The sequence below is a fragment of the Ammodytes marinus genome (genome assembly GCF_949987685.1).
Source record: "Ammodytes marinus genome assembly, chromosome: 8".
In the NCBI taxonomy this organism is placed as follows: domain Eukaryota; kingdom Metazoa; phylum Chordata; class Actinopteri; order Uranoscopiformes; family Ammodytidae; genus Ammodytes; species Ammodytes marinus.
In genome coordinates this window covers 18,991,413-19,006,322 of record NC_137212.1, presented here as the reverse complement: position 1 = coordinate 19,006,322, position 14,910 = coordinate 18,991,413, and the positions used below count along the sequence as shown (strand labels likewise).

At 39.6% G+C, this 14,910-nt stretch overlaps 1 protein-coding gene across 2 annotated transcripts in view; it reads right to left on the bottom strand.

Annotated features, from left to right (window-relative positions):
- LOC307254287 (guanine nucleotide-binding protein G(q) subunit alpha) overlaps positions 1-7,721 on the bottom strand; it is a 55,135-nt gene extending 47,414 nt beyond the window's left edge. For both annotated transcript variants that reach the window (XM_080032595.1, XM_080032594.1), the window contains exon 1: positions 6,473-7,721. In XM_080032595.1, coding sequence (XP_079888721.1) covers positions 6,473-6,608 — 136 coding nt within the window. In that variant the 5' untranslated portion in view covers positions 6,609-7,721. The remainder of the gene's footprint in view (positions 1-6,472) is intronic.
- Positions 7,722-14,910: the final 7,189 nt, after the last annotated feature.

The window sequence follows — 14,910 nt, the reverse complement described above, 5'->3', positions numbered from 1 at the left end:
GATTAATCGACGAATCGATTATTAAAATAATCGGCAACTATTTTGATAATCGATTAATCGTTTCGAGTAATTTTTTAATAAAATATTTCCAAATTCTCTGATTTCAGCTTCTCAAATGTGAATATTTTCTGGTTTCTTTAATCCTAGTATGACAGTAAACTGAAATATCTGTGTGTTTTGGACATAACAATACATTTGAGGACGTCAACATGGGCTTTGGAAAATTGATCAACATTTTTCACCATTTTCTGACATTTTACGGACCAAAACACTAAATCGATTAATAATCGATTAATCGAGAAAATAATCGACAGATTAATCGATTATCAAAATAATCGTTAGTTGCAGCCCTAGACACAACCAGTACATGTGAAAGAGTGATGCCGGTGCGCTCTTACAGCTATCACAGGTCGGGTCTACATCGGGGAACATACGAGCTAATTTAGTTTTAGATATGTGGATACGATGTACTACTTTAAATTGCACAAGAGCATGTCGGGCGCACATGGAGGTAGAGTGTATCCGATCCAGGACTGAATCCCACATGTGATCATATAGCCTAGCTTTGCCACTTCATTGAATACATTCCCCCGGGCAGAATTACACTCATAAACTCTGAAAAATTAAGCGTGGGGGTTTGGATTGAGCAGCGGACTTTATAATCAGACAGATTAACCAGCATTCCTTTTTAGAGCTGCAACGATTAATCGACGAATCGATTATTAATCGATTATTAAAATAATCGCCAACTATTTTGATAATCGATTAATCGTTTCGAGTAATTTCTTAATAAAAAATGTCCAAATTCTCTGATTTCAGCTTCTCAAATGTGAATATTTTCTGGTTTCTTTCATCCTATTTATTATGACAGTAAACTGAAATATCTGTGTGTGTTGGACAAAACAATACATTTGAGGACGTCAACATGGGCTTTGGAAAATTGATTAACATTTTTCACCATTTTCACTAATCGATTAATAATTGATTAATCGAGAGTATCTAGAGTATCTCGGTAAGGTTAGGGGGGCGTTTGCTCAAAAAAGGTTGAGAACCACTGCTCTACACAAACCCTCTCACAAACTTCTTTTGGGAGATTTTAGCCTCTCTGTGAGGGTTTTTCATCTGTACTGTCTGCAATTTTGTTATTTCAACAAAAACCGTCATGCCTGTTGTTACCCTGGCAGCAGCTAACAGATCCAAATAAATATGGATAACACAGGGCTTATCTGCTTGGCTTAATGTAAGACTTATAAGAGAAACCATAATAGGAGTAGGTATACTCCTTGCATGAGACATCCTTGGGTGTTGCCAAAAAACAAACACTCATTAACCCAGATACTGTCGACCTGTAGGAGCGTTGTGCACATTGACAGATGAGGTGTGTGCTCAGTATGCGTGTGTATACATAGTACAGCATCCTGTCTCCCATTTCAATTATAAGTTCAGGTAAATATCCTGTGTTGCCTGGGGCCCTAGCTCATTCATGTGAATAGAAAGCACTCTTGATGTTGTGGATTTGAATGTGGATCTCCCAAGGGAGCTGTCACATGACAAGCGCTGTTTTAAACACCTGGACAGGCAGCAAGTCCTGCTCATGACACCAACAGAATGTTTGCAACATAGAACCCTGTTAAGTTCTTGAAAGCTGATCACATAAAAAAAAAGCGAGAGTCATGCTGATTCCTTTTCACATTGCATAAACTTTAGCAAAGTAGGCAAATAGTGGTGAACTGATAGTCAAAAACAGTCAAGATTCGATACGCAGTTTATTTTTGATAAATTAAAGTTGATAAATATTTGTGTTCATATTAATTCAAAATGTTAACTGTTCAACTGGTACACTACCAATATTTATATGATTTTGACAGTACTTAAAGTAGCTACGAGGAACTTTTAAATGAATGTCTTATTTTTCCTCTAATAGTCTCGTTTGCTGTTGAATGTTAAATCATTAGTGCAAAGAATGCTATTTTTGTATAGTTTTTCTAAATACCTTTTTCCGGGTACGCTCACCCAGGAACACACCAATGCAAACTCATAAGCCATCAAAAAGGAGACGTATCCGAAAAATAACCCCTGTAGGGAGGTCTGGGGGCATCCCCCCCTAGAAGTTATTTTTTGTGATTTGAACATGTAAGAGAAGCAATATGGTGTATTCTGGTGAAGAAAATTAAGGACAAAACTTTTATTTTTATCAGATGAATAGTAAAATGAGCAAAACAAGTTAGTCAGCCAACCTTGACTCTTCACTTTTCCCATACAGTGTGTAGGTATTTACCAAGAAAAAACATTAAAAACAGCTTAGAAAAACGGTTAAAAATGCTGGCAAAAACCAGCATTAAATAAGACAGAAAATAACATGGAGCCTCAAATCAATCACACCAAATTCCCTTACAATAAACTATTTATATTGTGGCAAACAGGATTTGCATTATCTTTGCTACACAACCATTAATCAAACACATAAAAATACACTCTGTAGTCACCCATAGTTTCTCTTGTGTTCACGCTCACACACACACACACACACATATATACATCTCAGTCGTGTGCTGGAACATAACGGTGCAAAATATGACGATAGTGGAGGAAACAGGTGAGTGTGTTGTTTCGGCTCTGATCTCCTATAATCACCTCAGGTGTGTTGGCAAGAACACCATGCACCATTCAAAAACCGTGAAAACAGCAATAGCCAAAAGCACATTATTAACTTGAGGTGACATGTTAATCTGCAGTGACAATCCGCAAATCGCGGCCGTTAATCAGCGTGCGCATAAATCAATGCAAACGGCCATAAAACAACGGTTGGCAAACTCCGTGAATTTATTTATAAAAGTGATTCACATAAACTAAGTAGGCACATTAACACGGGAAAATAATACTGCGGCTACTTGCACGCTCCGATAACTCGGAGAGGAAAAAAAGTCAACTTCCCTGCTGACTGAGGTCACCGCCCCTCAATGACAAATACTGGATCTAATTGGCCAAATGACCGTCAATGCTCATATGATAGGAGTTACCATCCGTCAATCATAGTTACTCACTATGGTCACTCCACTTTCTTAATAGGTCCATGCTCCCCCCCCCCCCCCCCCACACACACTGTTTCTTTATTTATTTAGGGATGCTTTTTGGTTGTAGGCTATGTTTGAGGAGCACATTTGGGAGTTTAATTTATGCAATGTTGAAAGAATTGGCTAAAGAAATATTTAAAAAACTGCAAAAGCCACATTCGTATTCGGCCTTCAGCCAACTGTTTCATTATTTTTGGTTATGGCCAACTATTTTCATTTCTGTGCATCCCTACAATGAATAACCGTCTTTAATAATCGTGATTACAATATCAATCAAAATAATCATCGAGCAGCCCTACCATTTACTGAAGAAAGTTTGCAAACTGGTGTTGTTACTGCAGCCTCCTGGCTGAGGCTGTACACATTTAATTACTTGCGACTTTCATTAGCTACAGAGCAGGCAGCATAGCACTCCTCTGTCCATTGCTCTTACATGTCTACCATACACTAGTTAACCACACCACTGAGGAAAGCCTGCCTGTTGCTGATAAACAGCTGGAATAATTGCCTCCGCTGAAAACATCAGACAAAACCACAAATGCTCCTTGTAGGTCCAAGATAAGTGTTCCACACTTCAGACAACTATAACCACTTAAAGGAAAGGTTTTGAGCTTCATGTGTAATTCAGAAGAGCGTAATCGACCAATGTGAGCCAGAGCATAACCAAGGTTGAATATTATCAGCTGAAAACTCAAATATTTGGTTACAGCTGCAAAGTTTCTATTCTGCAATGTAGGTAGACAAATCAGCCAAACTTTCTTTTCCACAGTCTGAAATAGGGATGGCCATTTAGAATTTTTTCTTTAACCGGTTAACCACCAGAATTAACGGTTATTACCCGTTAACCGTTAAGATTTAATGTAGCCTATTTATAGTGAAATACATGAAGCATTATAGCAGGGCTCCCGACCTTTTTTTGTTCCAAGGACCGGCATATTAATTTAAAAACAATTCAGGGACCAGTAGCCAATTTAAATGGCTACATTTTGACATTCACACGGCACCTTTGTCTGTTGTGAGAAGAGGTCTAGTATGCGAATGTAGGAGCAGAAAGTGCAATAAGTGAGTGAAAAGGGACATTTACACACACACACGCACACACACGGGCTTAGGGGATGGGCAGCCTACCGAAACCCGGTGCTAAGTAGTGCTGAGCACGGGGCAACATTTTGAAAGAAAGTAATATTGATAAGCTCCGATGTTATCAGTACTGCATAACGATACTTAACGCTTTTGTTTATGACGGATTTTCGCTATTGATCCTGGCATACAATCATGGCAGACCTCTCTGTGTCTGTGCAGGGGGCGGGGGCACTCACTGCCTGTCTGTCACTCTCTCACACTCACTGAGACGGTGATAGATGCAGGACAGCATCCACCTCAAGAAGGCTAATGCTAGCGCTATGTTAAGCTAGCGGGAGCCCACGCTGTTAATAAAATTATACAAACATATGACACGGGAGTGTTGTGACCATAAGTTGTGACTGGGAGCGTACCATGGACCCATTATAAAGTTGAGCGTAGCCTACACTACTCGTTTCATTCTTTACCGACAGTTGGCATTCTTAAATCCGGTTTAGCGATATCAAAATAAGAGTCTGGATTTCAGAGAAATTAAGATTTATTAATTTTTTTTAACCGTTTAACCTTTAGTATTAACCGGTTAAAGATCTTCTTAACGGTTAACCAGTTAACCATGGGCATCCCTAGTCTGAAACAATAACATGAAATCCAACAGTGAATTTTTTTAAATTCACATTGCGTCTGTAAATAAAACATTCATAATTCAATAATCCATGCTTATGAATGTTTACTTACAGAAGCAAAACTTGCCATTGAACATACTGTGCATGTATAGCAGGAAAAAGTCAATGAATGGCTCACACTGGCGAGGTGTCACTGTGAAGGACACCGTTACCCACCGCCACAGAGTTTCAACTGGCAACTTGCTATTTTGCTCGCGCAAGGCGTTTGTGTTTCGATTTAACATCAGTCTTGGACGAGTACTTTAACTTTATGCTGAATAAACCATTGCACTGCAATCGCTGAAAGCGAAAGTGTTTGGGCGGGGGCGGGGCAGAGCGCACACAGAAGGGTTCGCTGCATTTACCACACAAGACACGGCGTGCGAAACACAATAATCGTTTTATTACGATTATCTTGTTTTCATGATCGAGGGAAGCCAAAATCGTAATCGAAATTTTATTTCAATTAATCGCCCAGCCCTACTTCAGAACGCAGGGCTAGAGTCCAGGGTTGAACTCAGAGTTTGTCAACACTGCTTCCTGAAATACCCCTCAGCTCCCTGAGGTTGTGACAGCAAACATACAAATCACAAACAAAAGAACAGCTTTCTCAATCAATAAAACAGTACTTCAAAACAAACAATGGCTCTGCTTCTCTTCTTGAAACATGAAAAAACAGTTATTTCCCAGAGAGGGCCACTTTAGTGAAGGTAGCAAGTAAAAGACTTAATTAAAGCTAACTCTTTTTCATTATTTAATGTTTTACAGGTAGATAAAACTACAATAATGTGCACATCAACCACAGGAAGGAAAATGTTGAGAGCTGGTTGTAAAAAAAACTTTACGTATGCTTTAATCTATGTAATTCAGAATAAGTCCCATGGTTTTGACTCGATACAAAAAAATGCATATCAATTTTGACTGTGTACTGTAATAACTATTTCTAATTTTGTTTTTTGAGTTGTAGTAAAGGCACTTTAGCCAAAATTAAGCCTCAAAGCCACACAGCTAAATGCAACAAAAAAAATTGTCATAAGGTAGTGAAGAAAATCTCCTGCCACTGTTATCTTGTGAGTGATCAACTTGGATAGAAGCTGTGATCTAATCATTAGCTGAGTTTTTTTTCCCTCCTCATATTTTCCTGTGAACTTTTGCAAGATTGTAGCTTTGAAGAAACAGTATAGACACCGTGGAGTAAAGTTCACTCAGTCAAAAAGGGGTGGATATCAATGATCTTGCTTATTGTCCTGGACCAATGCATGCTCTTGGTTGGCCTATCCCACTACAAGCTACCGTTAGACTGAAACCCATTTTTTGATTTGCATACAACATCACAGACAAATCCTGTGGTGACTGGGTTAATATGGCTTGTGCAAATGTGGGTGCAGTGTTTTGCATGCCAAACCTATATACAATCAAATCACTTTATTTGGATTATCACTAGTTTAAGCACTACATAGCACCCTGCAGAGAGAGAGAGAGAGAGAGAGAGAGTGTGAGTGAGTGAGTGAGTGAGTGAGTGAGTGAGTGAGTGAGTGAGTGAGTGAGTGAGTGAGTGAGTGAGTGAGTGTGTGAGTGTGTGAGTGTGTGTGAGTGTGTGCAAGTGTCCAACCATGCCAATGTGAGGTGAAACCTTGTTAGATCTTGTCTTACCTAGCAGCAGAAGCTTCAGCTCCCTTCTTGCATCTCTCTTGTCTCGTCGAAGTTGTTTTTCGATCTCAGAGTTGATTCGTTTGGACTCCTTCGCCTCCTCACTCAGGCAACAAGCCATCATGGAGTCTAAAGTCATCACCGCATGAGCTGAACAGCCCGTGTGACAAGGGGGCGCCGGGGTACACCTCACAGCAAAGTATCAAATGAATAAAAAAAAACGCTCTTTGAGTAGCAGTCCGTTATTAACAAGTTATATCCAGTTGCTGATAGTCGAGCTTGGTTACCGCAGAATCGGGCCCTCCTTTTTGATGGTAAAAGTGCTGTCAAGTGTCAAATATTTGACAGCTTAGTCAAAGTCTTTTTGTAAATCCCCAGGCTACAGGGGCTGACAGCTGCTCACAGAAAATATGCAATGCAACATGTCCACAAACATCTTCAATGACTACAACATGTGCAAACCAGCATTTTATTTGCTGCACTTTCCAAAAGAGCTCAAATCAGCTTTATGATACGTTAACTCGCGGACGAGGCTGTGAGCTAAAAGCTGCTAACGTTGTAACCAAGCTTACGTGACAAGTTGATGATTTTTTCAGTGTAGCCTACAATTTCCAATCCTTTTTCCCGCGAAGCTGGTTAGCCTGACGGTTGAAAAAAAAATGAAAAAAAGAAAAGAAAATTGGGGGTTATGTTGCCAAACTACAGACTTCGGTCCCAGAGAAAGTGGGACACCGCTGGCTGCCGCTGCCACATTTGTACAATCTCTGTGCTGGTCGCCCCGGCCGAGTGCGAGCCTAGCCGCCCCGAAACCAACACTGTTCGCCCGTCAAACTGTCCATCCACCGTACAAGCACACAGGCTGGCCCACTTTCTGCAGCACTCAACGGACGGTGGCCCGTGGAACACCCCTGGTTAAACTACGGCTTTACAATTGCCCTCAGAGCAGTTGTCCCCATGCATAGCCTACCCGAGGCACCCAGTGACCAGTGTAGCTAAATGGGCAGGCTAATTGTTAGCTTGCTAGGTTAGCACAGCTAGCCATCCCTGGAATTGCAGCCAAACTGGCTAAAAAACATAAAGCTCATAGGCTAGCCTACTGACAGGACCGTCATTGTAGCCTATTAAACTAGTGTTCTCGCCAGGACCAAACCGTCAAAATGCGAACAGTGTCTATCTTGCAGTCAAATGGACCCTCGTAGTCCGTGCATTTTCTCGCTCCAAACATATATAAATATATTTTTCTCCTAGTGGTGGTGATTACTCTTCGTCACCCACTCCTCAGCCATGGACATATATTCAGCCCCGGTGTGGCGCTGCTGCTGCTGACGTCGCTTGGGATATAATTGATTTACAAGAGGCAGAGCGAATGAAAACGAAGCTTGTGGGCGTTTTAAGGCGGGCCTTTGCTGGATGGATAAATTCCCCAAGTTTGCCTGAGAGGAAATCTTCTTTTCGGAGGCGTGTCGGGGAAAGCGATTGACATTTGGCTCAACGGGAAACGCCCATCTCCTGTCAGAGACATCCATCCTCTGTTATCACACTGACTCGTCTACCGCCGCTCTTTGTTCATGTTAATCTTAACAGACGCCTACAATAGTTTCAAAAGTGTACTTCTAAAAAAATTTTCAACTATAGCCTATCTGTCTACGAGAATAAAATAGGCCTATATTTACTCAAGTGATGTAGCTTAGCCTATAGGCTTTAATTCTGATGTGGCCACTCTATGATCTCTATCGACTCTATGGTCTCATTAACTGCAACTTTCTTCTTTCTTCAAGTCATAGAAAAACATTGTATTTTAACATTTAATAGCCTACATTAGAAGCCTCTAAAAAAAGTGCATTGCTTATGATTAGGAAATAAGCCTTTTTGGTCTGTGACCTCCTATAAAAACTCAATAGCCTAGTTGAAGTAGGCTACCATGTCACATTTCAGTTATCTTTGAGGAGTATTCACTTCAATTTGATTGGCCTCACCTGATGCCCCCCTAAAAGGTCTGGCCTCCCTAGGTCAGGAACTTTGGGTTCTTATTAGTTGTTCTTACTATGGTGTTTACATGGCCATATCAAAGCTGAGGTTAGAAATCAAAATGCAGTAAAGAAAATAATTTGTTTCAGGTGCATGCTGATCAATATTGCATTGGTCCAGTCCCTGTATAATGCTCTTGATAGTTAAGCTAGCGCTGTAAGGAGACATAATGTGACATTATTCCCTTCAGAAGGTATAAGCCTAGAGCTCAGAATGTGTGCGGCTGCTGAGTCCATACAGCTGAAGCCTGACTGTGGTGGATGACAGCCTAAATCATCACAACCAATAACATTGGGACAGCCACAATCACAGTGACAGCATTGGTCAAAACTATGTCCTCCCATGACTTACGGCTGTAATCACAATCACATCAACAGTTTGTCTCAGTCAGCCTCGGCAGCAGTCAGTGATAGAGCTACTATCTAGCTCTGCTACTTATCTGTCATTCATAAGTGATGGATTACAGATGAAAAGTAGCCTTTTGGCTAATTCTGGCATTTTTAACCCGTGTTTGATTCTGTATTTTATTAATTTGCAATGTCCCCTTCATAAATGACTCGACATCATTGAAAATAAGGTTCACCCCTCAACTGATCTTTCTAGTTTAAATAAAGGTTAAATGAAAATGAAAGATAAATAAACTGAATTAAATTACCACAGCACCAGCATTTGTATGTTATAGCTGGTGAACGTGGAGCTAGTTTCAACTACATCATAATGCTGTTTGGGAGTTTAATCTGTAAGGCCCCATCTTATTTCATGTATGAAGTCTTTATCTTCATGGTAGCTATGGCTATAGCTCATAAAATGTGAACTGGTAGACAATGGCAATCAAGTAAAGCAACTTTCCTCCAATTTTAAGTACACTGCTTTAGTAAAAGCAGTTATTCGTCCGTAGAGAGTTGTGAAGTGTGAATGCAGAGTTGACAACGTTACTTTTACACTGAAGAATTCACCCAAATCCGAAAAGAAATTCCTCTTTTTTAAGTTTTGTCTTCACTTTAAGACTTTTTAATCATCCCATGGGTATTTAAGTATACTCTGGTGTTGACTGTGATGGGTGCAAAGGCTAACATATGTCTTGTGTTCACCACTGCCATCTTCCCAGCTGTAACAGCAGGAATATACAACTCTCACAGTCTTCAATCCAGAGATGGCAGGCAATACTGTTGAGCCAAGTGACATCTTGTGGACATGTGATGTAGTTGCAGTCGTAGGCGGGAGAAGTTCAGTGAAAGACTGGATTTAGGAAACTCAGACCTACAAGAAATTTCTAACCTCAATATCTGAAATCTTACATGAGTCTATGATGTGTTGCCACAGGAGATAAATAGATCAGTAATTCAACCGTTTGGAATTTCTCCCACATCATTTAATAAACAATGTATGTACAACCCCAATTCCCCAAAAGTTGGGACGCTATTCAAAATGTTAATTAAACATAATGTGATTGTTTGCTAATCCTTTTCAACATTTATTCAATATAAAACAGAAAAAAATCATCATATGTATTTGTTTAAACTGATGAACTTTATTGTTTTTGGAAATATTTACAATTTTTTAATTTGGGACAGGAGCATGTTTACCACTGTGTTACATCAGCCTTTTAACAACTCATAAGCATTTGGGAACTGAGGACATTAATTGTGGATATTTTGAAAGCAAAATTATTTCCCATTCTTGCTTGAAATACAAATTCAGTTGCTCAACTTTCTGGGGTCTGTGATATTTTTTGCTTCATAATGCAACATGCATGTTCAATGGGAGATTGGTATGGACTGCAGACAGGCCAGTCTAGTACCCTCACTCTGTTCCTACAAAGCCAAGCTGTATAAAGACGTGTAGAATGTGGCTTGGTATTGGCTTGCTGAAATAAGCAGGGACGTCCCTGAAAGAGACATTGTCCTGATGGCATCATGTTTCCCCAAAACCTGTATGTAATTTAAGCATTGATGGTGCCATCACAGATGTGTGGTTACCCATACCATGGGCACTAACCCACCCCCATACCATCACAAACGTTGTCTTTTCAACTTTGCGCTGGTAGCCATCTGGATGGTCCTTTTCCTCTGGAGCCCGGAGGACACAACGCCCATGATTTACAAAAACTGTTGGAAATACAGACTCCTCAGACCACAGCACACTTTTCCACTTTGTGTCAGTCCATCTCAGATGAGCCCATTCCCAGAGAAGTCTGCAGCATTTGTGGATATTGTTGATACATGGTTTTCACTTTGCATGGTAGAGTCTTAAGTTAAGACTCTTAACTTGCATTTTTGGATGTAATGATTAATTGATTTTACTGACAATGGTTTTCCGAAGTGTTCAATGGCCCATGTAGTGATATCATTTATACATTAATGTAGGCTTTAAATGCAGTGCCCCCCTGAGGTCATGGGCATTCAAGTCCCTTACTGGAAGAGATTTTCTCTCTTCCGGATTCTCTAAATCTTTTAAGGAGAAGTAAGCGATATGGTCCTTTTAGCTATCTTCCTGTCAGTGACTGCAGTTAGCAGTCCCCTCCCTCATCCCTACGTCACCACCACATGAATGCCCAGCCGTCTTCGTCAGATTATGCCGCGTTGGAGAGCAGCAAGTCATCGCTCACGGGTACAGCGTTCTGTCTCCTGATTGGATAAAAATGTGCAGGATACTCGAAATTGTATCTGGCAATTACTGCGAAGCTGATTGCAAACAGGTGTTTTTGCTCCTGTTCCAACTTTTTTGAAATGTGTTGCTGGTATCAAATCAAAATAAGCATATATTTACGAAAAACAATTAAATATAAAGGGTAAAACATTAAATACTGTATATTGCCTTTGCATTGTTTTCAACTTGAATGTATGTCAAAAAGGATTAACAAATTACCACATGTGTACGTTTTACACAGCGTCTCAACTTTTTGGGAATTTGGGTTGTAGGGGAAGGTGGGGTGATTTGTGCATTTTGGAAGTTGCAAAACCCCTTGTTTCTAGAAAACCGTGGAAGAAATTGGAAATGTGACCACATATTTAAGAAGAGCCATCCATTTGACTCATCCTGTAAAGAAGGGAGACACAAGGAATAAGATATAAGCACATTTAAGCTCAAAAAACTGTGTTTTGCCTTTCAAAGTAAAATTTCCATGATCAAGGTTTTTTGATTATTGTGTCTGAACAATTATAGACACGTTTGAAAACATTTGACACATGTTTTAGTGCTTTGGTATGCTATACTTTGAGTCTATATAGTTAGCACAATGTCAACCCTAAATTGCTGCATCATGCCTATTATCCAAAATTCTGGGGATGGGGTGATTTGTGCGCAAGGGCCTGGGTGAGTTATAAGTAAGTAAGTAAGTAAAATGTATTTATAAAAGCACATTTATGACAGTTTGCACTGTCCAAAGTGCTGTACATAGTGCATTCAGTAGGTAAACAATGAAGGTAAAATAACAATAACCAAAATAAAAGACGTAAAGCCCATACATCCACATAAACACAGATAGTAGTGCAGAGGTAAGTAAGTAGTGCAGAGGTTAATGGGGAGGAAACACCAGGGTGTACATATGGGTTTTGAGCCTTGATTTAAAGGCAGAAATGTAGGGGGAATCACATTTGTCAGGTGGCAGTTGGTTCCACAAGCACGGAGCAACTAGTGCAAAGTACATTTCTGAGAGTTGTGCCAGTGGCATGGCTGTATACGCTGGTCACCAAAAGAAAGTGATTGTCTACAGTAGCTCAGAAGAGGGTGACATCTCAATTCCACTTAACGACACCACTGATGAGAGTTCAGATGGCCAGAAAGATGATGATGGTGACTTTGTCATTGTGACACAATGACGCACAAATCACCCCACTACGTGGGGTGATTTGTGCGACAAGACAACTTTTTTTCCGAAAGCTATATTTCTTAAACAGTTTATTCCAGATCCAAAGTTTTTATTGCCAGGGATGCACAACATCCTGAAATATATGTACATATTTGAGTTGGAGACATAACTGTCAAGGCCTGACTTTAAAATCACTTTGAGTAAAAAGTTGCACAAATCACCCCACCTTCCCCTATATATAGCGTTTGTGTCTATTTCTTATTTCTTTTAGTCTTATTTGTTTTCTCCTTTAATGCCCTTTTCCTTTTATACCTACTTTTAAGTCTAATCTTTAAACAATAACATCCTCATATTGTGTTTAAGTCATGTCATACAAATAAAATGTACATTTAATTTGCAAATCTTTCAATATTAGGAAGAACAAATGTGGGAAAGCAAATAAATGGGAGAGGAAAGAAAGAAAAATATATTGTTCATGTGCAAATGTATATGAATTTGTTCAGACGCCAACTCTATTTGCTTATTTTTTAGCCTTTTTTTTACTCCACATTTCACACCTGGACATAAGGAGCCTAACTGGGTGGCGAGACACTGCTTTATTTAAAGAGGTCCCAAGCCCAAAAGGTTGTGAGCAAATAGTATAGTGAGCGATCAAAGAGAATTGTTCCAGTTGGAACTTAAAGGTGAAGGCCGCAAAGACTTCAGCGTGGGAATTTTTCAAATGATCCTTTAAAAAAACAAAAACAAAAAACAAAAACAATAATAATAATAATAATAATAATAATAATAATAATAATAACAATAACAATAATAATAATAAAGTGTTTTGTGGTTGACATTTAAGTTAACCTCATGAGAAAATTAAACCTTTTGAAAAATATTGGATTTTCCTCTCAGTGAATGCCCCCAAACAACAATGCTTCAAAATCTTGTTGCATTCTAGTTGTATTTAGGGAATAAGTCAATCAAACTGTTTGCATTAGTCCATTCATTGTAAGAAGTCAAGTTAACATGAAAGGAAATAGTGCTCCATCGTCTGCATCCCAGTGTCAGAGTGATAGAAATTGTCAGATTAATCATTAATCAGCCTCTGGTTCCCATAGCAGCCAGCAACCGGGGAGGGGACAAAGTCTCCTCTTGTCACCCCGGTCTCTCCACTGCCTGTAAGGATTCCTCCGAGACCAACCGAACCAACCTTATTATACAATGTGTTGTGTCATTCTTGGAGTGTCAGTTTAACTTCTGCCCTCAGGTCAACAATATATAGATATCCAATTTTCTATAAGGATCACACAGATGTTTTCTTCCCCCTGTTACTGTTATTTCCCACCCACTTCCTATGATGGACTATACCCACCCTCTTTCTTTCTTTCTTTCTTTCTTTCTTTCTTTCTTTCTTTCTTTCTTTCTTTCTTTCTTTCTTTCTTTCTTTCTTTCTTTCGTTCCCCTTTTTTTCTTAACACATATTTGATGTCTGGCCACGTAGAGTTTGTTATTCCATAAAAATGGCAAAAAGAACATGTAACATATTAAATAAATAATATATATTGTATAGTTTTTCTTTTCTTTTGTGTCATTAATTAACATCTATGTTTTTGTATGGTTGATAATCAATCTTAATTTTTAAATTTATTTTGTCATTAACCTTAATTTGTTGTATTATTGATAATTAATTTGATTCTTTGTGTTTTAATTTGTCAAATGATCAACCTTTGTTGTTTTGTATGGTTGATAGTTCATTTAGAATGATTTTTTTTAATATATTTTTTGTTGTTTATTAATTAACCTTTATTTGTTTGTATGGTTGATAATTAATTTCAGTATTTTCATTTACGATGATCCCAAATCTATCGATGAGATTTAATGTGGCTATACAACCCTAGACCTTCAAGGCCTCTGACAAGTAGGGCATGTGTCAGTAGCTCTCCTCCTGTCCGTCCTCTGATGTCTCCTGGCTGACCGGGCCTACGAGTCCTGTCCACACTGGCACACATCTGCCGCCAAGTAGTGCGGTCAGCAGCAGTAGGCTAACATCCAAGTCCTCCGGGCTGATGTTCTATTTCTTCAATGTGGTCTCCATCTGGTCCTTGTAGCGCTTCACCTGCCCCCCAGTCGAGTGTTGGCCATGATGACATAGGCTACAACACTTTGCCATACCATAGCCGCAATACTTCTGCAGTTGGTCTCTGCAAAACTTTTTTAGAATGAGGCACATGATCATGCCAAACACAGCCCATAGGACCTTCACATTGATGTGTAGAGCGCAACATCTATAGTGGCACTCCATGGATGTTCATATTATTTCAACACTTTAGTAGCCTGTAACACTAACGAGTCACCTTGTTCCCATGGCAATGCAGAGCTCAGGTGATCTCAGGCAGCGTGAGACCATGAAAGCCCGGACCAACCGGTTCTGCTGGCTGAGACAAAAGATTGACATTCAAACAGCAGCTGAGGAGCGGTGACACAATACCAGCTGAAGGCCTACACTTAATCTCTGCTTGTAAAACCCATGCAGGGTGATTCATAACCTGCTGCACTATTAAAAATCACTCTCTGATATTCCTGTATGATCCCTACAGGCACTCCCTGTATTAGTAGG